The sequence below is a fragment of the Vitis vinifera genome, chromosome 10 (genome assembly GCF_030704535.1).
Source record: "Vitis vinifera cultivar Pinot Noir 40024 chromosome 10, ASM3070453v1".
NCBI classification, from domain to species: Eukaryota; Viridiplantae; Streptophyta; class Magnoliopsida; order Vitales; family Vitaceae; genus Vitis; species Vitis vinifera.
This window is the reverse complement of record NC_081814.1, coordinates 25,282,231-25,305,758: the sequence shown is the minus strand read 5'-3', so window position 1 is coordinate 25,305,758 and position 23,528 is coordinate 25,282,231. Positions and strand designations below refer to the sequence as shown.

The following is a 23,528-nucleotide window of genomic DNA, read 5'->3' as shown; positions in this document are numbered from 1 at the left end:
ATCAGCAAACGGTAACGCGCTATCGCAAAATGGGGTTAGTGCATAGTAATGAACATAAAGTATATCACTCATATCACCCAACTAGATAAAGAAGCACCAATATCATGCATGGTATTATTTCAAATTCACTTTTATTTTGATGAAAATTTATTTGATGTGGGGCCCCCACCAAAGCCCGTTCTATTTTGCACGAATTAGTCTCACAAATTCCATTATTCGGGAATTATGAAAATAGCATTCATGCTTATATAAAATCAAGAGAAATCGAAGATTATTTGAAACCCGAAGAGAATTAAAACTGTTAGAGAGAAAATTGGAGTATTGAGAATTAAATTTAAGAGTTGAAATTTTAGGATGTCAAACTTGAAAGAAATTAGAATTTTAGAAATCGGAAATTAAGTTCGAAAATTGGGATTCAAAAAAATGTTTAAAAATGGAATTTTGAAATAAATAAATGGAATAATAATAATAATAAGGACGAAAATAATGATTAAATAAATGAATGGGAATGCTGGAATTTTTTAAATTGGAAATTAGATTTAGAAGTCAGAAATTTTAAAGAATTGTTTAAAATAGAATTTTAAGATAAATAAACAAACTATTAGTGAGTAAATTAATGTGAATATGAGAATTTTCAGGATTAAGAATTTAATTTGTAAATCTGAAGTTTTAAAGAATTGATTTAAAATGGAGACAAAATACTAATGATTAAATAAATTAATGAGAATATGAGAATTTTCGGGATTAGGAATTGAATTAGGAAATCAGAAGTTTGGAAGAATTTGATTTAAAATGGGGTTTTGAAATAAATAAATAAATAAAATACTAATGATTAAATAAATTAATGGGAATATGGGAATTTTCGAGTTTAGGAATTTAATTCAGAGATCAGCGGTTTTAAAGAATTTGATTTAAAATGGAGTTTTGAAATAAATAAATAAAAAAATAAAATACTAATGATCAAATAATTTAGTGAGGATATGAGAATTTTTGGGATTAGGAATTTAATTCGAAAATTAGCGGTTTTAAAGAATTTGGTTTAAAATTGAGTTTTGAAACAAATAAATAAATAAAATACTAATGATCAAATCATTTAATGGGAATATGGGAATTTTTGGGATTGGGAATTTAATTCGAAAATCAGAAGTTTTAAATAATTTTGATTTAAAATGGAGTTTTGAAATAAATAAGTAAAATACTAATGATTAAATAAATTAATGGGAATATGGGAATTTTTGGGATTGGGAATTTAATTCGGAAATCAGAAGTTTTAAAGAATTTTGATTTAAAATGGAGTTTTGAAATAAATAAATAAAATACCAATGATTAAATAAATTAATGGGAATATGAGAATTTTTGAGATTAGGAATTTAATTCGAAAATCAGAAGTTTTAAAGAATTTGATTTAAAATGGAGTTTTAAAATAAATAAATAAAATACCAATGATTAAATAAATTAATGGGAATATGGGAATTTTTGAGATTAGGAATTTAATTCGAAAATCAGAAGTTTTAAAGAATTTGATTTAAAATGGAGTTTTAAAATAAATAAATAATTGGAATAATAGTAATACCTAAAAAAAAGACAAATTCGGAGACCGGGATGTCGAAGAATTGTTTGAGAACAGTACGCAAAAAAACTAAATTTTGAAGGAAATTATTTTTGGCATGAGATTTTTAAATACATGGAAAGAAAATAAACAAATAAGTAAATACTCTTAAAAGGATGACACGCGCCCTGAGAGAAAGTGGTCATGCATAGCTGAGCCAAACACATGCTTTATGTACACCATTAAATTCAAGTCAAGCCTCTGCCAACATCATCATTTCTTTTTTAAAAAGCACTGACGCTACCCATTTTCACTCAAAGCATCCAACACCATACAGAAAGCAAATACACTCATGCTAATCTCGGAACCCTTTCCATCTACCTTCTGCATAACATTGCATCACCTTCGTCTCCGTGCCCCTCAAAGAACGCTCCTTCATCAGGCTCCCTTCCACAGCCAGTCCCGCGCACAGTACTTCAAACAACACCACTCTGAAATCAGCAAATTTGGCCACCCGTTTCTCATCTAACGAAATATCTGTGGTCTTGATGTCCTGGTGAATGATTTCGCATTCCAAGCCTTGATGTAGGTGCTTCAGTCCCCGAGCAGCACCGATACTGATCTCGAGCCATTGCTTCCATGTCAATAGAACCTTATTTGTTTTATAAAAACGATCACGGAAGCTTCCTTGGGCAACGTTCGTATATGAGGATCCTTGCTTGGGGATGGTCGCAGCAGCCTATAAGAGGGACTAGATGGAGATTGTGAAACCTTGATGGCCAGAACTCATGGTTCTTCCCCGCTGATGATACCATCGTCAAACGGAGTTGAGGAGGCGGTATAGACAGTGGCATTGCTGGTGGTCCGCGTGAAGGTTGGCATTTTTGGTGTCATTCCGGCGGTGTGGTAACCATGCAAGCTATGGGCAGCGGCTGTGGCATCATGGAGCTATGGGATGATGAACAATGGCTAGTCCAAGGCGGTTTCATGGAGATACAAAGGTGGTGGCTCAACTGTGAGGGATGCAGCGGCGTTGTAACGTGGAGATGGCGACTCCGATGGCTATGTAGTAATGTAGGCGAGGAAAGACTGCATGGTCAGTGGCCGGCAATGGCGAAGGCGAGTTGAGAGCAAGGGCGGCCTTCCATGAGAATGGAGGAGGGAAAAAGTGGAGATGAATGAAAAGACAATGAAGGGAATGGTGAGAAAAAGAAAAACAAAGTAGTGGCGGCTGTGTGAGGAGTCATTTCATAAACTGGGACTGCAAGGTTGATGGACGGATTCTTCAAACTGAGAGAAGATGAACAACTCTAAAATCCAAGTCCCTATTCGATTCTCGCGGACTAGCAGTGAACTCACCAACTTGAAATGACGTATATGAAGGAAGAAGGAACAGAGATTGAAATGGTGTAAAATGTTCAAAAGGAAACAAACGGGAGAAAACAAATAACAAATATATTGAGCCTCTTTCCAAGCATTAATCCCTGGGCTATGAACCAGGTAAAAAAAAATATATATACATAAAGAACATCAACATGATCCATACAAACCCATATACGTAATATTCTCGAATGAAATCCAAGAGAGTGAAAGAATAGCATAGCAAACACGTCTCTTTAATGAACGAAAACTACATTAAAAAAAATGAGTGAAGAAGCAAATGCGATAGGGGAATATGAATCAAAAGTCTATAATACTCGTACCTCAGAGCACTCCTCTACCAGCCAGATTTTCAAAGCTCCTCTGCTTTTTCCTTCTCCAGTAATCTCTCGCACCCTCCTCGGTCAGTTCTCCTCCAAGATGCCCTGCCAGCACTCTCAAAAGGATCCTCTTAAAATCCTCTGTTCCCCCTTCTCCGTTCCCCCTCTGCCTCTCTTCCCCTGTTTTTTCTTGTCTCCCTCAGCAAGCCTAGCCATCCTGCAAACCTATCCCATCTGTCGCCCAAAAGCCTCCCCCATCAGTCCTCAGCCGCCTGAAAGCAGCCCACTTCAGAGGCCTTCTGAAAAACAGCAGAAAAATCCCGCTCCTCGGGCGGGGGTCTACAGTCATATTGTATCTTACCAACCAAACATAATCACAAATATTAAGAAAATATCTTTAGTTGTCATGTGTCATATTGAATCTTACCAACCAAACATAATCTCAAATATTAAGAAAATATCTTTAGTTGTGTTTCCTATACAAAACCCTTTTTTTTTTTTTTAATCAAATTTAACTAGTCTGCTACTTAAGCAAATGATAATTCTCTTAGAGTAATTTAGTAATATCTAAGGATCATACTCCATTAATATTTAGGTCTTGTCACTAGTTTTATAAAAAATGTTAGTCTTAATTAAATTAGGACCATATTTTCTTAATTAAGTGGGCTTATTTTATTATTTATACTCTATTAGGTGATTGATTAAATTATGAAATACTTTTGTTATCCTAGTTTTATTAGGATATGGAATTACAATTTAATAAGATATTAAAGAATAATTTAAAACCATAGTAAAATCCCTATAAAATAATACTCTTGAAATCATGAAAAATTATTATCTTAGTAGGATTATTGATTTATGGATAAATGAATTCATTATTAATTTATCAACAAATTCATAATTTATTAATTTATTTATTATGAATATTTATTCATTTGGAGAGCATCATGTTTATAACATATATATATATATATATATATATATATAAATGACTTAAAATCCAAAAACAATAAATGCCGTCAAAAGTAAATAGATAGAAACCTAAGACTCTCTAAAACAAGAGATAATTATTAATTGAAGAAGATAAAAGGACTCCCACCATGAAGAGATGCGATGTCAAAACTTAATGTCTTAAAAGATAAAAGGGTTTTAAGTATGCAATAAATAGTTGAATTGAAAAACATAGGAATTGTAAAAATTTGCTCAATATTGTATTTTGAATTTTTGTTTGTTATTTGGTTATTTATTTATTTATTTATTTTTGTATGGATTTCATTGTTTATTAATGTATATTTTCTTAACACCTTAAGGATTTTAAAAAGAATTATTATTTTATCCAAAAAAAAAAAATTTAGACATCAATTTTTTTTAAAGAGCTTTCAAACCATTATTTTTTTCAACGTAAGTTTTTTAGAATTCTATATATAAAAATATTGTTATTTTAAAATTTTAAAATAAAAGATAAGAGATGTGTCTAAATAAATACTAAATAATTTGTAAAATATTTTTAAAATTTTGACTAATTATATAGTTGATGTCACATTGCATGAAATTCAAATTATTTTGAGATGAATAAAGAGAATTTAATTTTTAATAAGTAAGATTGCCTTCCTCTTCCCCCCTCCCTTTTTTCTAACTAAAACACCATTTTTCCCTTTATTTTGAAATTCCTTGAATTTTGATGCATACCGCTAATCTCCTCTCAAGATGGTGAAAATTTATTGGTATCCCATCACCATGGATGGAAGTTTCCATTTTTTTCTCTGAAATTTTGGGTTTCGGTGGTCGGCGATACAAAAGAGGGGGGCGAAATGTCGATGGAAGAAATTTGGCCAAATTTCGGTTAAAATCGGCAAAAAAATCGCCGAAAAACGGCTACAGGTGACAAATCGACGAAATCTTAAAAAAAATGCCGACCGTTGCAATTTTATCAGTGAAATTTCTCGATATTTCCTACCAGTCCAGCCCGCACACAGGATACAAAATCTGTCCTATTTTTTTTTTATTTTTTATTTTTTAAAAAAACATAAGATGTTATTTGGTAATTTGATCATGATTTGCAGGCAAAGGTTGTGTTTTTCAGCCTGGCTCAAAAATTGTGGATTTAGGGTTCGTGAAATTTAAATCCAATCTCACAAAAGCAAAGCGACCCCTAGAACAGATCCAGAAAACACAGGGAGCAAAAAAAAAGAGCAATTTTTTTGGTTTTCCTTGGGGGTTTTGCATGGATTTTCTCGGAAATCAAACAAGGATGAATTTTCCCGGAAATCAAATGGGGGATGGGTTGCCAAAAAAAAAAAAGGAAAGTAGGGCCTTTTTAGGATTCTCTCGTCCGGAGGGTAGCTTCAGCAAAGGGCTTTTTGATGCCCGAGTGAGAGAAGTGGGTGGCCCTTTTGATTTTTTAGATTTAGTAGAGATAAAAAAAAATGGAAACAAATCATGGCTCTTATGCATGTGATGGTCCAAATTGAAGTTGATCCAACAATCAAAATTGAACCCCAACGGCTAAGTGATAATATGTACAAATTATTGATATTTAATGAAATCAAGTCTTTCATGAAACTTGATAATGAGTGTACAATTACAAAATTCACATGACTCACATAATATAATTACATCTAATATCGCAAATCATATAATATATATATCAAATTCTTCAACAAAACAAATTTAAATTGTTTATTATACTTCTAATTACATTGTTACGAGGTTTTTCTTACATTTCCATGAGTTTTGATTAATTAAAATCAAGTTACCGATATATCCATGATTATCGATATTTTCATCGCCCATCACGACCTCTAATCGGATAAGAATGGTGAAATTCTCCTAAATCAGGAATGAATTCAAAACCAAGGACCCTTTTTCCTGCTTAAACCCGTCCTCGTTGTCACACCAATTATATTATATTGTATATCCTATATAATTTTATAACTAAAAAATTATATATATTTAAAAACTAAATGTCAATTCTAACTTTTCAAAACTTTTTAAAATGAAATCCTTGTTAAAACTCAAACATTAATGATTTTGTTAGACTTCGTTTTTGCTTAGATACATTTCTTGTTTTTTATTTTTAAAATTAAGATTATTCATAAAAAAATATTTAAAAATAAAAACCCTAGTGTAAAGTTATGTGATGTCTTAAGAATTACTTTTAAAATTTTTGAAATTTTATATAAAAAAAATGTTTTTAATTCCTCAATTTTTTTAATTAACTTGAAAACAAAATTAAATTTTGTATGTAATCTTTTAAAAATTCTTATATTTTATATAGATATTAGTATTATTTTTTGTTTTTGAAAATAAAAATCAGAAAATGCATCTAACCAGACATTAATTTTTCTAATTATCATTAGAATATTTTTAACGGATAATGTCATATTTTAATATAACCAAAAAGATAACTTATCTAACTGTTATGAGAAGTCTATAAATCAATATTTTTAAAATAAAAAATCTATATTAAATTAAAAAATCATTATTTTTTTTTAAAGAGCTTTCAAACCATTATTTTTTTCAACATAAGTTTTTTAGAATTCTATATATAAAAATATTGCTATTTTTAAATTTTAAAATAAAAGATAAGAGATGTATCAAAATAAATACTAAATAATTTGTAAAATATTTTTAAAATTTTGACTAATTATATAGTTGATGTCACATCGCATGAAATTCAAATTATTTTGAGATGAATAAAGAGAATTTAACTTTTAAGAAGTAAGATTGCCTTCCTCTTCCCTATTTATTTATTTATTTTTTAACTAAAACACCATTTTTCCCTTTATTTTCAAATTCCTTGAATTTTGATGCATACACTCCTCTAAAGATGGTGAAAATTTATTGGTATCCAATCACAGCCTCTAATCGGATAAGAATGGTGAAATTCTCCTAAATCAGGAATGAATTTAGAACTAGGGGACCCTTTTTCCCGCTTAAACCCGTATTGTTGTCACACCAATTATATTATATTGTATATCTTATATAATTTTATATTTAAAAAATTATATATATTTAAAAACTAAATGTCAATTCTAACTTTTCACATTGAAACTTTTAAAATGAAATCCTTTTTAAAACTCAAACATTAATGATTTTGTTAGACTTCGTTTTTGCTTAGATATATTTCTTGTTTTTTATTTTTAAAATTAAGAATTTTCATTAAAAAAATATCTAAAAATAAAAAATCTAGTGTAAAGTTATGTGATGTCTTTAGAATTACTTTTAGAAATTTTGAAATTTTATATAAAAAATTATTTTTAATTCCTCAAAATTTTTAATTAACTTGAAAACAATATTAAATTTTGTATGTAATCTTTTAAAAATTCTTGTATTTTATATAGATATTAGTATTTCTTTTTGTTTTTCAAAATAAAAATAAGAAAGTGTATCTAACCTGACATTAATTTTTCTAATTATCATTAGAAAATTTTTAACGGATAATGTCATATTTTAATATATCTGAAAAGATAACTTACCAGCTGTTATGAGAAGTCTATAAATCAATATTTTTAAAATAAAAAATCTATATTAATTTAAAAAATCAATATTTATATTTTATAAATAAAAAATGGGAATTTGTCTCTTAATGTTATAGGATAGGGGAGCTCTCTCCCATTATGCCTCATTTACATCCTTGCATTTGCATACTCGTGGCAAATCTTACGTTGGATTAGCAAATTGGGATGCTTATATCTCATAAAAGCATTTCTTTTTATATATATTGCAAATATACCTTTGCAATCTTATCAAGAAGAGATTTAAAACCTTAAAGCTATATTTGGTTGTGAGAGAATATAAAGAGAAAAAAAAAGTGAAAGAAAATAAAAAAAAAAATTAAAATTATTACATTATTTTTATATAATATTTCAAAATAATTTCATTTATTTTAACTTTTTTTATAAAGATTAAATAATTTTAAAATAAAATGAATTTTAATTATTATTATTTTCATATTTTACTGTACAACCTCAAATTAAATATTATCATTATTTGATTATAATTAATATTAAACCAAAACATTTTTTTTTGAAATATTAAAAATTAAATATTAATTAGAGTCCTAATTCTTATGTTATAACAATTATATTTTGATTTTAATTAGGACAACCTATGATTCTCTTCTTATATATAGAATTATGGGTAGCATAACCTTTACTTATAGTACCAAAGAAAAAATTGTCCATCATCTTCTTCAACACCATGAAGCTCTCACAATTTTTTATCTTCTCTTTTATTTCGATTTCTCTTTTTGGATGTGTTAATTCACATCAAGCCCTCAAATACAACACACTTGAACTTCCTTCAGGGGTATCTGGCCCTGAAAGCATTGCCTTCGATTGTAATGGAGATGGTCCTTATACTGGGATCTCGGATGGTAAAATTTTAAAATGGCAAGGTTCCAAACATGGATGGAAGGAGTTTGCAATCACTTCCCCATTCAGGTAAAAACTACTTGTAAATTTTTTATTCATTATGTTTAGTATATATTCACTTATAATTACATATATTTCTTAAAAAGATTTAAAAATATAATAATATATAATTAATTTTTTAATTATGTTGTATATTCATATTAATTGCATGCCATAAAGTATTCTTTTAGTGTTCAATTCAACCTTCTTTGTAATTGTAAGTGTACGTTTTATGTTGGATAAAAATGTATGAAAGTATTTGAAATAATTGAAGTATTTGTTTTTTGTGCTTGATTAGGATTCCTAAATTTTGTGATGGATCACTCAACCCTGCAATGGAACAAGTGTGTGGAAGACCATTGGGTCTTAAATTCAATGAAGCAACATGTGATCTTTACATTGCAGATGCCTATTTTGGGCTATTGGTGGTTGGGCAAAATGGTGGAGTTGCCAAACAAGTAGCCATTAGTGCAGAAGGAGTCCCATTTCGATTCACTAATGCTTTGGACATTGATCAAAACACCGGAGTTGTCTATTTTACCGATACTAGCACCATATTCCAAAGATGGTATGTATCATCAATTTACTTCTTATTGTATAGATTTTTTTTTTAATTTTTTTTAAAGTTTGTCCATATAGTTATGATTCTCATTCTCATTGATTAATAATTGAATTTTTTAGGGCTTATGCAATAGTAATGCAAATTGGGGATAAGACTGGAAGGTTACTAAAATACGATCCAAGGACCAAAGAAGTGACGGTGTTGTTAAGAGGCTTATCATTTTCAAACGGGGTTGCATTAAGCGAAGACAAATATTTTGTTTTAGTTACTGAAATGACTGCCGCCAAAATCACAAGATATTGGCTCCAAGGTCAAAAATCTCAATTGAGTGACACTTTTACACAACTTGTTGGGTGTCCGGATAATATTCAAAGAAACATTCATGGGGAATTTTGGGTTGCACAAAATAATTGTGGAAGACCAGAAGTAAAAGTTAGACCGGTAAGACTTAATAAAGAAGGGAAGATCGTTGAAGAATTAAGCGTAGATGTTGGCCCTTTGAGTGAAGTCCAAGAGAAAAATAATAGTTTATGGTTAGGTTATGTGATTTTGTCGTATATAGGTGTGTTAAATTAGAATATTTTTGAATATTATAATATGTAGGTGTCTTTTGAAATTTAATTTGATTTTATTGCGTTATTTTATAATTTGTAGTTTTAATTTTTATTATTCACTTATACATTATATAATATACTTTTATAAAGATTTGAATAGATTTTGATTTTATAAATGGGTGACGGATGGATAACGTGTAGGGTATAGCACCTTAGTATGCTTTTATTTTTTGTTTTTAAAAATTAAGAAATATAATAATGTTTTTAAAAATTAAGAAATATAATAAAAGCCCCCAAATACGTTTTAACATTTGCAAAATTCAAAAGTATTTAATGTCTCATGTTCTCATGATTTGTTATTTAACTTTTATGAACATTTTGATAATAAAAATTAAAAAAAAAAAGAGCATTCTTAAACGCATACCCATTATCTCTTCCTACATCTATCTCTTTTTCTTTTTCTTTTAAAAATATTATTAAATATGATTTTATTATTAGCATTAATTATACCAAACATGGTTAATATTTATAAGAATTTAAAATATAATTTAAAAATAATTTATTTTTCTTTTAAAAATAGTAAAATAAATATTGCAATACCACATGAATGAATCCGCAAATAATTTTTTTTTAAAATTTTTTCTATAAATATATATATTATAAAAAAGAGAATGGATATTATATTAAACCACTTATCCTATTTTATGTTTAAAAGTGGATATTATATTAAACCACTAAAAATTGAAACGTTCATTGTTAACAACTCAATAATATGACTAAAATTATCAAATTTAAACCAATACAATCTTGGTTGCCTTTTCTATATAAATTCATATTTGTTCATAACTCGTCATAATTTTCTTTGATCGAGAAAAGAACATATATATCAATATCATTTGAAAATTTGTATAAAATTTATTATCTGCAAAGTATTTTTATTTTTAATGATAAACATATATTTAAATTATAAACAAACATTAAGATTCAAATATCCTATATTTATTTATATTACAAATATTAAATATATTATATTAAATTTAAATATCATGTATTTTGTATAATAATTAAATATAAAATAAGTATAAACTTATAAATAAAATTATCAATGTTTTAAAATAAAAAATACTTATATATGTATCATTATTTTTATATTATTGAATATATTTAAACTAGATAAATTTATATGAAATCTAATTTTAAATTCTAAATATTATTATTGGATATCGTCAAAATATATATATATATATATATATATCAATTTCTTTAAGAAAACAATCTCAAAATGTCTATTATTATTTCTTATATCATTTTTTAGAATTTTTCTCAACATTTTTATGAGTCTCATTCAATATCCCTTTTACAAATATTTTGTATCAGAATATTAAATTATCGATATATCCTTAAAAACCGATATTTTCATCATTGTCTATTATAAGTCATTAGACACCAAAAGGAAGTGTAAAATATAAGATATTATAAGATATCCTACATATGGTTATTAAGAATTCTCATAGTTGAGGACAAGAATAAATAAACAAATACTTTTTGATAAATCCCAAAACCTTTCAAACTCTAATATTACCGATAAGTGTAAATAGTAGCTAGCAATTTTCAAAATCCTATATGCTAATTGTACTATTCTAGTTGAACCACAAAACAAGTTATGGTGGACTTATATCCTTTAAAATAATTTAAGATCATATTAAGTTGGTCAGATATAACATGAGATTGGATAAAAGAGTAGATATTATATCATAGCCCATGTTTGGTTGGTGATATGATAGGATAAGTTATCATATTACTTATCTTATTTTATGTTCAACCAAACATGTGATATGATAAGTAGTGGGATATATTATCCATCTTTTTTTTTACCCTTTTCACATGAGATATGTTAATCCCATGGTATGATATGAGACAAACATATGCCATATATCAAAATTTTATTTTATTTTATTAATTTTTTATTTTTTATTTTTTATTTTTTATAATAATAGTATACTCATTTTACAAAATAAAATTTTTTATTATAAATTAAATTTATGATTTAAAAAGAAAAACTAAAAAAATATTAATATATAGTATATAAATTATTTGTATATATTAAATAACATAATATTAAAAAAAATTATTTGTAAAGTTTAAATATTTTAATCACGAATATTGTTAAATATAACAAAATTGTTATTTTTTTAAATAGAAATTATTTGAATGTGATATAATTTTTATTTTAAACATTAAAAATAATATATATTTCATATTATTGTTTATTTATTTCACAAATTAAATATAATATAATATAACATAACATATCTCATTAGATTTGCTAACTTAAAATATCATATTCATAGGATATGTATATTCAAGAATATCATATCTCATTGAACATCGTATCATAAGATATGCATATCTTATCCAATGATATATGATATTCTAAGATATACATATTATATCCTATCTGTCAACCAAACGTAGCCTAAGAGATTAAGAAAATATCTTACCATGGGATTAACATATCCCATGTAAAAGGGATTAAAAAAAAGGTGGACAATATATTTCACCATGTATCATATCTCGTGTTTGGTTAAACATAGGATAAGATAAATGATGAAATAACTTATCTTAACCTATCACCAACCAAACATGGGATAAAATATAATATCTCATTTTTTATCATGTGTCTTACTATATCTGACCAACCAAACATAACCTCAAAGATTAAGAAATATCTTTAGTTGTGTTTCCTATACAAAACTCCCTTTTTTTTTATAATCAAATTTAACTAGTCTGCTACTTAAGTAAATGATAATTCTCTTAGAGTAATATAGTAATATCTAAGGATCATACTCCATTAATATTTAGGTCTTGTCATTAGTTTTATAGATAGTGTTAGTCTCAATTAAATTAGGACCATATTTTCTGAATTAAATGGGCTTATTTTATTATTTTTACTCTATTAGGTGATTGATTAAATTATGAAATACTTTTATCATCCTAGTTTTATAAGGATATGAAATTATAATTTAATTAGATATTAAAGAATAATTTAAAACCATAGTAAAATCCCTATAAAATAATACTCTTGAAATCGTAAAAAATTATTATCTTAGTGGGATTATTGATTTATGGATAAATGAATTTATTATTAATTTATCAACAAATTCATAATTTATTAATTTATTCATTATGAATATTTATTCATTTGGAGAACATCATGTTTAGAATATATATATATAAATGACTTAAAATCCAAAAACAATAAATGTGGTCAAAAGTAAATAGATAGCAGCCTAACACTCTCTAAAACAAGAGATAATTATTAATTGAAGAAGATAAAAGGACTCCCACACCATGAAGAGATGTGGTGTCAAAACCTAATGTCTTAAAAGATAAAAAGGTTTTAAGTATGTGATTTGAATAAATAGTTGAATTGAAAAAAATAGGAATTGTAAAACTTGCTCAATATTGTATTTTGAATTTTTATTTGTTATTTGTTTATTTATTTATTTATTTTTATTTTTTGTATGGATTTCATGGTTTATTAATGTATATTTTCTTAACACCTTAAGGATTTTAAAAAGAATTATTATTTTATCCAAAAAAAAAATTTAGACATCAATTTTTTTTAAAGAGCTTTCAAACCATTATTTTTTTCAACGTAAGTTTTTTAGAATTCTATATATAAAAATATTGCTATTTTAAAATTTTAAAATAAAAGATAAGAGATGTATCTAAATAAATACTAAATAATTTGTAAAATATTTTTAAAATTTTGACTAATTATATAGTTGATGTCACATCGCATGAAATTCAAATTGTTTTGAGATGTATAAAGAGAATTTAATTTTTAATAAGTAAGATTGCCTTCCTCTTCCTTTTTTTTTTTCTTTTTTTTTTTTTTTTTTTTTTAACTAAAACACCATTTTTTCCCTTTATTTTCAAATTCCTTGAATTTTGATGCATACCACTAATCTCCTCTTAAGATGGTGAAAATTTATTGGTATCCCATCATGAATGAAATTTTGCCAAATTTCGGTTAAAATCGGCGAAAAAATGGCTGAAGCAAAAAATTGGCGAAATCTTCACAAAAAAAAAAAAAATGTCGATCGCTGCAATTTTATCGGCGAAATTTCAGTTTGTATCGCCGATTTTTCGGAAAATTTCCCGATATTTCCTACCAGTCTAGCCCGCGCATAGGATACAAAATCTGTCCATTTTTTTTATAAAAAAAAAAAAACATAAGATGTTATTTGGTAATTTGATCATGATTTGCAGGCAAACGTTGTGTTTTTTTTAGATTTATTAGAGAAAAAAAAAAAAAGGAAACAAATCATGACTCCTATGCTCTGATGTTCCAAATTGAAGCTGATCCAATGATCAAAATTGAACCCCAATAGCTATGTGATAATATGTACAAATTATTGATATTTAATGAAATCAAGTCTTTCATGAAACTTGATAATGAGTGTACAATTACAAAATTCACATGACCCACATAATATAATTACATCTAATATCACAAATCATATAATATATATATGTATCAAATTCTTCAACAAAACAAATTTAAATTGTCTATTAAACTTCTAATTACATTGTTACGAGGTTTTTCTTACATTTTCATGAGTTTTGATTAATTTTTTGCTTACCAAAATTTTTTTCCAAAATATCCGTCGATATTTCTTCAATATATCTGATATATCCGTAAAATCAAGTTACCGATATATCATTGATTACCGATATTTTCATCAATGCCCATCACCATCGGATAAGAATGGTGAAATTCTCCTAAATCAGGAATGAATTCAGAACCAGGGGACCCTTTTTCCCGCTTAAATCTATCCTCATTGTCACACCAATTATATTATATTGTATATCCTATATAATTTTATAATTAAAAAATTATATATATTTAAAAACTAAATGTCAATTCTAACTTTTCACATTGAAACTTTTTAAAATGAAATCCTTGCTAAAACTCAAACATTAATGATTTTGTTAGACTTCGTTTTTGCTTAGATACATTTCTTGTTTTTTATTTTTAAAATTAAGATTTTTCATAAAAAAAAATATTTAAAAATAAAAACTCTAGTGTAAAGTTATGTGATGTCTTAAGAATTCCTTTTAAAAATTTTGAAATTTTATATAAAAAAATGTTTTTAATTCCTCAAAAATTTTAATTAACTTGAAAACAATATTACATTTTCTATGTAATCTTTTAAAAATTCTTGTATTTTATATAGATATTAGTATTTTTTTTATTTTTGCAAATAAAAATCAGAAAATGTATCTAACCAGACATTAATTTTTCTAATTATCATTAGAATATTTTTAACAGATAATGTCATATTTTAATATAACCGAAAAGATAACTTATCTAACTGTTATGAGAAGTCTATAAATCAATATTTTTAAAATAAAAAATCAATATTAATGTAAAAAATCAATATTTATATTTTATAAATAAAAAATGGGAATTTGTCTCTTAATGTTATGGGAATAGGCAAGTAAATAGGAGGCCCGCGGCCCACCTCAGGCCGGGCCTATGGGCCCGTTGACTGGTCAACGGGCCGAGCCAGGCCGAGCTAAAATGCTAGGCCCGCGGCCCGACCTATGAGCCCGCGGGCTAGCGGGCTGGCGGGCTGGGCGGGCCGGGCCGCGGGCTTTTTTAAATAAGCCAAAATGGCTTTTAAATAAAGGAAGGAAGAGGGGGGGATTCAAACCCCTCCCCTCAAGCTTAAATTTCAAGGCTCTAACCAACTGAGCTACATTTCTTTTGTGCTTATTAAATGAGTTAGTTATATATATATATAAAAATATAGTATATTATTTTTTTTTTAAAAATTAAAGGCGGGCCTATGGGCCGGCCCGCCCATAAACGGGCTTGGGCCGGGCTTTAGCCCGTCGGGACGGGCCGGGCCTAAAGCGGGATGTGGGCTTTTTGGAGACCCCTAGGAATAGGGGAGCTCTCTCCAATTATGTCTCATTTACATCCTTGCATTTGCATACTTGTGGCAAATCTATGCAAATCTTATGTTGAATTAGCAAATTGGGATGTTTATATCTCATAAAAGCATTTCTTTTTATATATATTGCAAATATACCTTTGCAATCCTATCAAAAAGAGATTTAAAACCTTAAAGCTATATTTGGTTGTGAGAGAATATAAAGAGAAAAAAAAAGGTGAAAGAAAATAAAAAAAAAAATTAAAATTATTACATTATTTTTATATAATATTTCAAAATAATTTCATTTATTTTAACTTTTTTTATGAAGATTAAATAATTTTAAAATAAAATGAATTTTAATTATTATTATTTTCATATTTTACCGTACAACCTCAAATTAAATATTATCATTATTTGATTATAATTAATATTAAACCAAAACACTTTTTTGAAATATTAAAAATTAAATATTAATTAGAGTCCTAATTCTTACGTTATGATAATTATATTTTGATTTTAATTAGAACAACCGATTCTCTTCTTATATATAAATTTATGGGTAGCATAAACTTTTACTTATTGTACCAAAGAAAGAATTGTCCATCATCTTCTTCAACACCTTCAACACCATGAAGCTCTCACAATTTTTTATCTTCTCTTTTATTTCGATTTCTCTTTTTGGATGTGTTAATTCACATCAAGCCCTCAAATACAACACACTTGAACTTCCTTCAGGGGTATCTGGCCCTGAAAGCATTGCCTTCGATTGTAATGGAGATGGTCCTTATACTGGGATCTCGGATGGTAAAATTTTAAAATGGCAAGGTTCGAAACATGGATGGAAGGAGTTTGCAATCACTTCCCCGTTAAGGTAAAAACTACTTGTAAATTTTTTATTCATTATGTTTAGTATATATTCACTTATAATTACATATATTTCTTAAATAGATTTAAAAATATAATAATATATAATTAATTTTTTAATTATGTTGTATATTCATATTAATTGCATGACATAAAGTATTCTTTTAGTGTTCAATTCAACATTCTTTGTAATTGTAAGTGTACATTTTATGTTGGATAAAAATGTATGAAAGTATTTGAAATAATTGAAGTATTTGTTTTTGTGCTTGATTAGGATTCCTAAATTTTGTGATGGATCAGCCAACCCTGCAATGGAACAAGTATGTGGAAGACCATTGGGTCTTAAATTCAATGAAGCAACATGTGATCTTTACATTGCAGATGCCTATTTTGGACTATTGGTGGTTAGGCGCAATGGTGGAGTTGCCAAACAAGTAGCCATTAGTGCAGAAGGAGTCCCATTTCGATTCACTAATGCTTTGGACATCGATCAAAACACTGGAGTTGTTTATTTTACCGATACTAGCACCATATTCCAAAGATGGTATGTATCATCAATTTACTCCTTATTATATAGATTTTTTTTTTTTTTTAAGTTTGTCCATATAGTTATGATTCTCATTCCCATTTATTAACAATCGAATTTTTTAGGGCTTATGCAATAGCAATGCAAACTGGGGATAAGACCAGAAGATTACTAAAATATGATCCAAGATCCAAAGAAGTGACGATGTTGCTAAGAGGTTTATCCTTTTCAAATGGGGTTGCCTTAAGCCAAGACAATGATTTTGTTTTAGTTACTGAAACAACTGCTGCCAAAGTCACAAGATATTGGCTCCAAGGTCAAAAATCTCAATTGAGTGACACTTTTACACGACTTGTTGGATGTCCGGATAATATTCAAAGAAACATTCATGGGGAATTTGGGTTGCACAAAATAATTGTGGAAGACCATAACTAAAAGTTAGACCGATAAGACTTAACAAAAAAGGGAAGATTGTGGAAGAATTAAGTGAAGATGTTGGCCCTGTGAGTGAAGTCCAAGAGAAAGACAATGGTTTATGGTTAGGTTATGTGATTTTGTCGTATATAGGTGTGTTAAATTAGAATATTTTTAATTATTATAATATGCACGTGTCTTTTGAAATTTAATTTGATTTTATTGTATTCCTCTGTAATTCATAGTCTTATTTTTTTTATTCACTTATACATTATATAACATACTTTTGTAAAGGTTTGAATAGATTTTCATTTTATAAATGCGACACGGATGGATTAAGTGATTAACGTGTAGACTATAGCACCTTTTGTTTTAATATAATATTGAATATGCTTTTATTCTTTGTTTTTAAAAGTTAAGAAATATAATAAAAGCCCCCAAATATGTTTTAACATTTGCAAAATGAAAAAGTATTTAACGTTTCATGTTCTCGTGATTTGTTCTTTGACTTTTATGAACATTTTTACAATAAAAATAAAGAGCATTCTTTAACACATATCCATCATCTCTTCCTATTTTTCTTTTTCTTTTAAAAATATTATTAAATATGATTTTGTTATCAGTATTAATTATACCAGACATGTTTAATATTTATAAGAATTTAAAAATCATTTATTTTTCTTTTAAAAATAATAAAATAAATATTTCAATACCACATGAATGAATCCCCAAATATTTTTAAAAAAAATCTTTCTATAATTATTTTTTAAAATTTTTTTTATTTGGTTAGTCCTAAATTTCTTTAAATTTTCTTTTCTTATTTAGTGCATCAATGAAAATGTGTTTAGATAATGTCACTTTATTTGAACAACTTTTGTCATTAGCCCAAAAAAAAATATTAAAAAAAATATATAAAGGAAAAGAAAAAGGCAAAAGAAAAAACATATTATTCTAAATGATTAAGTTTAAGGAAAAAAAAGTATTAAGGAAAAAATTTAAATATATGATAAAATAAAATAAAAAGTTCTCACATTTTTAAAATCAAAAAATAAAATCAACTATTCATGTTTTCCATCAAACAAATAAGAGTGTTGCTTCTCTAGTTAATATTTAAAAATAAATTTCTTACATAGAAAATAAAACAAAAATGTTGGAATTTTTATGTGTGGACTTACATAATCAATTTAATAATGTCATACATCAGTGTTATTTATTTTTGCATTGTGGTCCATAATGGGACTGGACACATATTGTTGCTTGATTTTTTATGGGCTCACCCTAATTCACTTGACTGACCCATTAAGTCAAGTGGTGGTCCAAATAATGTGTGAGATATATATATGAATATATTTATATATATATATATATATATATATATAAAAGAAAAGGAAGGGCTCACTTGCTGGTCGGCCCCTTGCTCATTCCTCATTTGGCTGAAAAAGAGCGCGCACTCTCGTTTTGGACTGAATCTGGGTGTAGAAGGGAAGAACTCATTAACCCGTAATTCTCGCACCATCAAGCACTGGAGGAGCATCCTAAATACCAGAAAAGAGCAAGAAATGGTCTTTCACGGAATTAACCAAGGTGAACGTTTCCGTTTTTGCCGTTCAATGCATGCTTAAATGTCAACATGTGATCCTATATTGTTTAAATTTTCTTCAATTGGTATCAGAGCCAACATGGATGACATTTGAGCTGCAATTTTGGGTTAATTTTTGGGTTTCCCGTTTCCTATTGTGGAAGCCATTTTTTTGGAATTTTATTTCTCGTTTGATGTTGATTCTCTGTTTTCAAGCCCGATTGTTGTTGGAAACTTGTAGAGAATATTGTTTGGAGCAAAACCCATCATTTTATTTGATTTTTGGAGCTTGTTTGGTGGGATTTCGAGAATTAGGGTTTGCTTTGGTTCTTCCTATTATGCGATTTTTGTGCAAATTTTGGGATTAGATTGAAGGTTTGATGTTTGAGGATGGAAATCTTAGCGTTTTTTGTCGGAAAATGCCCAAAATTTTGGCCGAAAAAGGAAAAAAAATTTTCTCCTGCACCAGGCCGTGTTCAGCTGGAGAAGGAGATGAATAGTGATGTGATGACGTCATAAAAAAAAAACCAATTTTTTTTTTTGTTTGTTGCCTTGGTATTCTTGGATTGATTGTGCATATGCTAGAATTATTATACTTTTGTTAAATTTGAATTTATTGGTACAATTATTATTATTATTGTTGGATTGATTGTGCATATGCTAGAATTATTATGCTTTTGTTAAATTTGACTTTATTGGGACAATTATTATTATTATTGTTCTTTATGGTATAATTTTTCCTTATATCAATAATGTTGTCCTATGTCAATTTTGTTAAATATTTCAATTTATTGAGGCAATGAAGCACACTTGTGTGATTGCCTATCGCAATTCCAAGTGTGTCAAATTGTGAAAATTAAGATATTTTGAATTTTATACATGATAATAGTGAACATATGTGTGGTTTGCCTATCGTGATCCTATATGTGTCAAATTGTCTTTGTTGAGATATTTTATCTCCCTCTTTTGATTGTTTTATTAGTGTGATAACTAAGGTTCATACGGGTATTGTGATTGTCCTATCGATGATTATAATATTTGGTAGGATGCTTGGATTGGTGAAGGAAATTAATTTTATATTATGAATCGTACTAATTTTCTTTGTCCTTTCAGTAATAAAATTAGTGCATCTTGGTTGTGATATTTAATTGGTTGTTCTTACCGCCGTGGAATTTTCAAAATTCCAAGCTGTTGCTAAATTGAGAAATTCTGGAAACTAACAAATGCATGATTTTGTAGTAACATGCATATTGCTTAATTTGCTATTTTCCAACTACTAGCAATCCTAGTATTACTCTGCAATTGTATGCCATCAAACCTCTTACTGGAATAATTTTGAGGAATGTTTTGAGTCTTTCAATGTGCATATGACTATGCACATTTTGGACTGGGCTTTGAGAGTTGATAAGTGACCGAAATTTCTCTATTGTACCAAAATACTTAGCATTTTTATGTAGTAGCTCTGGTCAAGAAAAACTAGAGAAAGAGTCACTACGGCTTTTGTAGTATTCCGGGTATCATTCTCAAGGACTGGCTTATGAAAATTGTCAATACTAGAATAAATGAATTGTTTTTGTTTAAAGCCTTAAGTGAAAAACAATATGTGAATAATGTGAAACTAAGTAAAAGAAATTAAATTAATAAGAGAAATGAATATTGATTTTAAATTCAATTGATTCAAGTTTGGGGTTTTCCACAATCCGACCTAGGGTATAGAAATTATAGAAAACAAGGGTATTTTAAGTAATATGATCTTAGGGTTTTGGAATCCTTGGCCACTCGCGATCAAGTTGAGTTCTATAACTCAAAATTGCATCCGAAACCTAATTTTTCCTTTTTAAAACAGATTCCTAAAACCATCAAATGAATGAGATTGATTATCAATTTAAGATTTGGCTTTTTAACTATTCCTACTCCTTATAGCTTTCTTTAGGGGCAAATAACGGTAGGTAAGATGAGGATAACTAATGATCAAGAATTACCAAGAATCACTAGTATCAAGTAATAACCTACCGTATCATTCCCTAAACGAACTCACAAGGATAGGATAAAAAACAATTGATAAATTGTCACTCAACCAATAATTAATCTCATTGTTATAATAATTCACCCATTGTCCCTATAGGTTTCCTAGCCCTTAGGTTTTCATGCTTCAAGCCCCAAGTTGGATCTTAGCCTCTCATGGGGGTGATGTCACATTCACAATCCATAGTAGGGTAAAAATCCATAATTTGAATCAAAAGAAACTAAAAACAATATATTCAATAAAGAAGAAAAAGAAAACAAACCAAAGTTCTCGTCTTCTTCCTCCTTCAATGTCAAAAACTCCAGAAAAAAATCCAAGATTCAAGATTCCTAAAACCTAGAATTGAGAGAGTTTATATAATATCCTCAATTACCTAACATGTGGCACACTCTCATTGGCCACTTATTACAAAATAATTTCCTAAAAATGATTAAAAAATAATAAAATGGTGATTTCTAGTCGTGTGGGGTCCACCTAGGGGGGATGGAGTGCTTTAGATGCAATTCCCGAGGTAGAGGAGGCGGAACATCAAAGTGGCAGTGGGTGAATTCGAAATTGGTGTCATTTCGAAGTGGATTTCGAATTCATAAGTTGAATTTCGAAATCATTTCGAAATGACCCTCTAGCTTGGTACAGTTGTCTTCAAATGGCCATAACTTCTTCATTTCAGCTCTGATTTGCAAACTGTTTGAAGCGTTAGACTCCTGACTTCCCGAGCTTCGAAACGATATATAGTATGTATATAATGTACTCCATAAAGTTCTCCAAATGTGTCCTCAAAGTCAGAGTATATAATGTCATCAGATTTTTGAGTTCTAAACTTCCATGCAGCTAAATCTTGCTTCATGCCTCATTTCCCATGCTTCCTTGCCTTCTTTCTTACTCCATAATGGTCATTTATCATCCTCCAACCTCATGATATCCTTGTTTTTCCTTTCCTTACGTTCAATGAGTCTTGATTCACTTATTTCCTCATTTAGCCCTTTCTTGATCTTTCAAAATCTAAAGTCATTCAATTTGCACAATTTTCTTCCCTTGAACCTGAGATAAATCTCCAAAGTATAGATTAAACTCATGGCTAGGGCCTTAGCATTGATTTAGGTCAAGTTGGGTGATTTGAATGTCCTTTGGTGCACAAATCATATCGAATATGTGCCATTAGAGCACATATTTTGGCTCCAATCATCCCCCTCAACCTAAACTTTGCTAGTCCCTAGCAAATGAAAAGAATAAAGAAGAATGAAAAATATGTAATGAGATTCATGAAACCATATTAACTCAACATAACATGTTTCACACACAAGATGCCCAAGTAGACAAATTTCCTAGAATTGAGCAAGATGACACAAGATATGCAATTTCTTAGTTTTCTCACCTTATCTTCGTATACATAAATGTGCATCCATGTTTAGCATTCCTCTTAGTGTCTCTTGATTTTCCCTTGATTGGTTCTTTCCACCTAAACCTCATGTGCTTAATTTTGGTGTCCCCTCATAGTATTTTTCTTAAGACTTTTTCTTAAACTCAAATTTCATCATTCTTTAAGTTAAAGAGGAGGAAAATTTATTTTGATTTTTCTTTCTTAGTTTAGGAAATCTCCTTCTATATGGCTTAATAGGGATCCACCGGCAACTCCCGAATTTTCACCCAAGGTACCAGGTATTGAGGACCTTTATAGGCCACTTACCCCTCAGGTATTACCCTAGCTCAAGGTAGAACAAGGTCGAATTTCCCAAACATTTTTTTTTTCTTCATTTTTCATTTATCTTTTTTTTTTTTTAAACTGAGTTTAGCTTATGTAACGAGCAAGATACCGATGACTCCTAACCAGTTGGTTTTGGGCACCAGGGCTTGAAGACACAAGGCCATTACCCCCTTAGATAATTGCTCAAGGTTAAATCAGTCATTTTCAATTTTTTTTTTTTTTCATTTCCTCATTTTATTGCTTAAGAACAACTCTTTTTAAGCTAAAGAAATTATCTTAATCAAGATACCATAAGGGTACACGTGCTTTGTGTGTGCTTTGAGTCTTAAATAGAAAATAACCATCAAAGAAAAATTGAAGGTATTCCAAGAATTCAACCTAACTATTTTTGCACTTAAAAGTATATAAAGATAAGGTAAGTGAACTAATACTCTTGCTCTAACTGCATTTTTTTCTCAAACTCTAAAGAAATAATACTACTTAAAGCATTCTCATGCCAAATAAACCATGAGTTACCAAGGCAAATCAAGAATCTCATTAGCTAACCAAAGATGACATGCAAACTTTTGAAAAAAATTAGGGCTAATAGGCTAATAGGCCTTCCCCCCTCAACCTAAATTACACATTGTCCTCAATGTGTAGGATAATAGGTCAAAAGAAAGGAAAAATGAATATGTTACCTCAAGA

The 23,528-nt window shown here is 28.4% G+C and overlaps 1 protein-coding gene across 1 annotated transcript; it reads left to right on the top strand.

Annotated features, from left to right (window-relative positions):
• The first annotated feature begins 2,461 nt into the window (after positions 1 to 2,461).
• LOC100248157 (protein STRICTOSIDINE SYNTHASE-LIKE 10) lies at positions 2,462 to 23,020 on the top strand. Its single transcript, XM_019222556.2, has 8 exons — positions 2,462 to 2,645; positions 8,525 to 8,693; positions 8,962 to 9,231; positions 9,345 to 9,535; positions 16,430 to 16,531; positions 16,973 to 17,135; positions 22,755 to 22,830; positions 22,985 to 23,020. Exons 1-8 carry the CDS (start codon positions 2,462 to 2,464, stop codon positions 23,018 to 23,020), a joined length of 1,191 nt encoding a protein of 396 aa, XP_019078101.2.
• Positions 23,021 to 23,528: the final 508 nt, after the last annotated feature.

Coding starts and splice junctions, on each gene's coding strand:
- LOC100248157 (XM_019222556.2), top strand. CDS start 2,462: ATGCAAGCTATGGGCAGCGGCTGTGGCATCATGGAGCTATGGGATGAT. Junction 8,694..8,961: donor GCAATCACTTCCCCATTCAG/GTAAAAACTACT, acceptor GTGCTTGATTAG/GATTCCTAAATTTTGTGATG. Junction 16,532..16,972: donor TTATACTGGGATCTCGGATG/GTAAAATTTTAA, acceptor TTTACATTGCAG/ATGCCTATTTTGGACTATTG.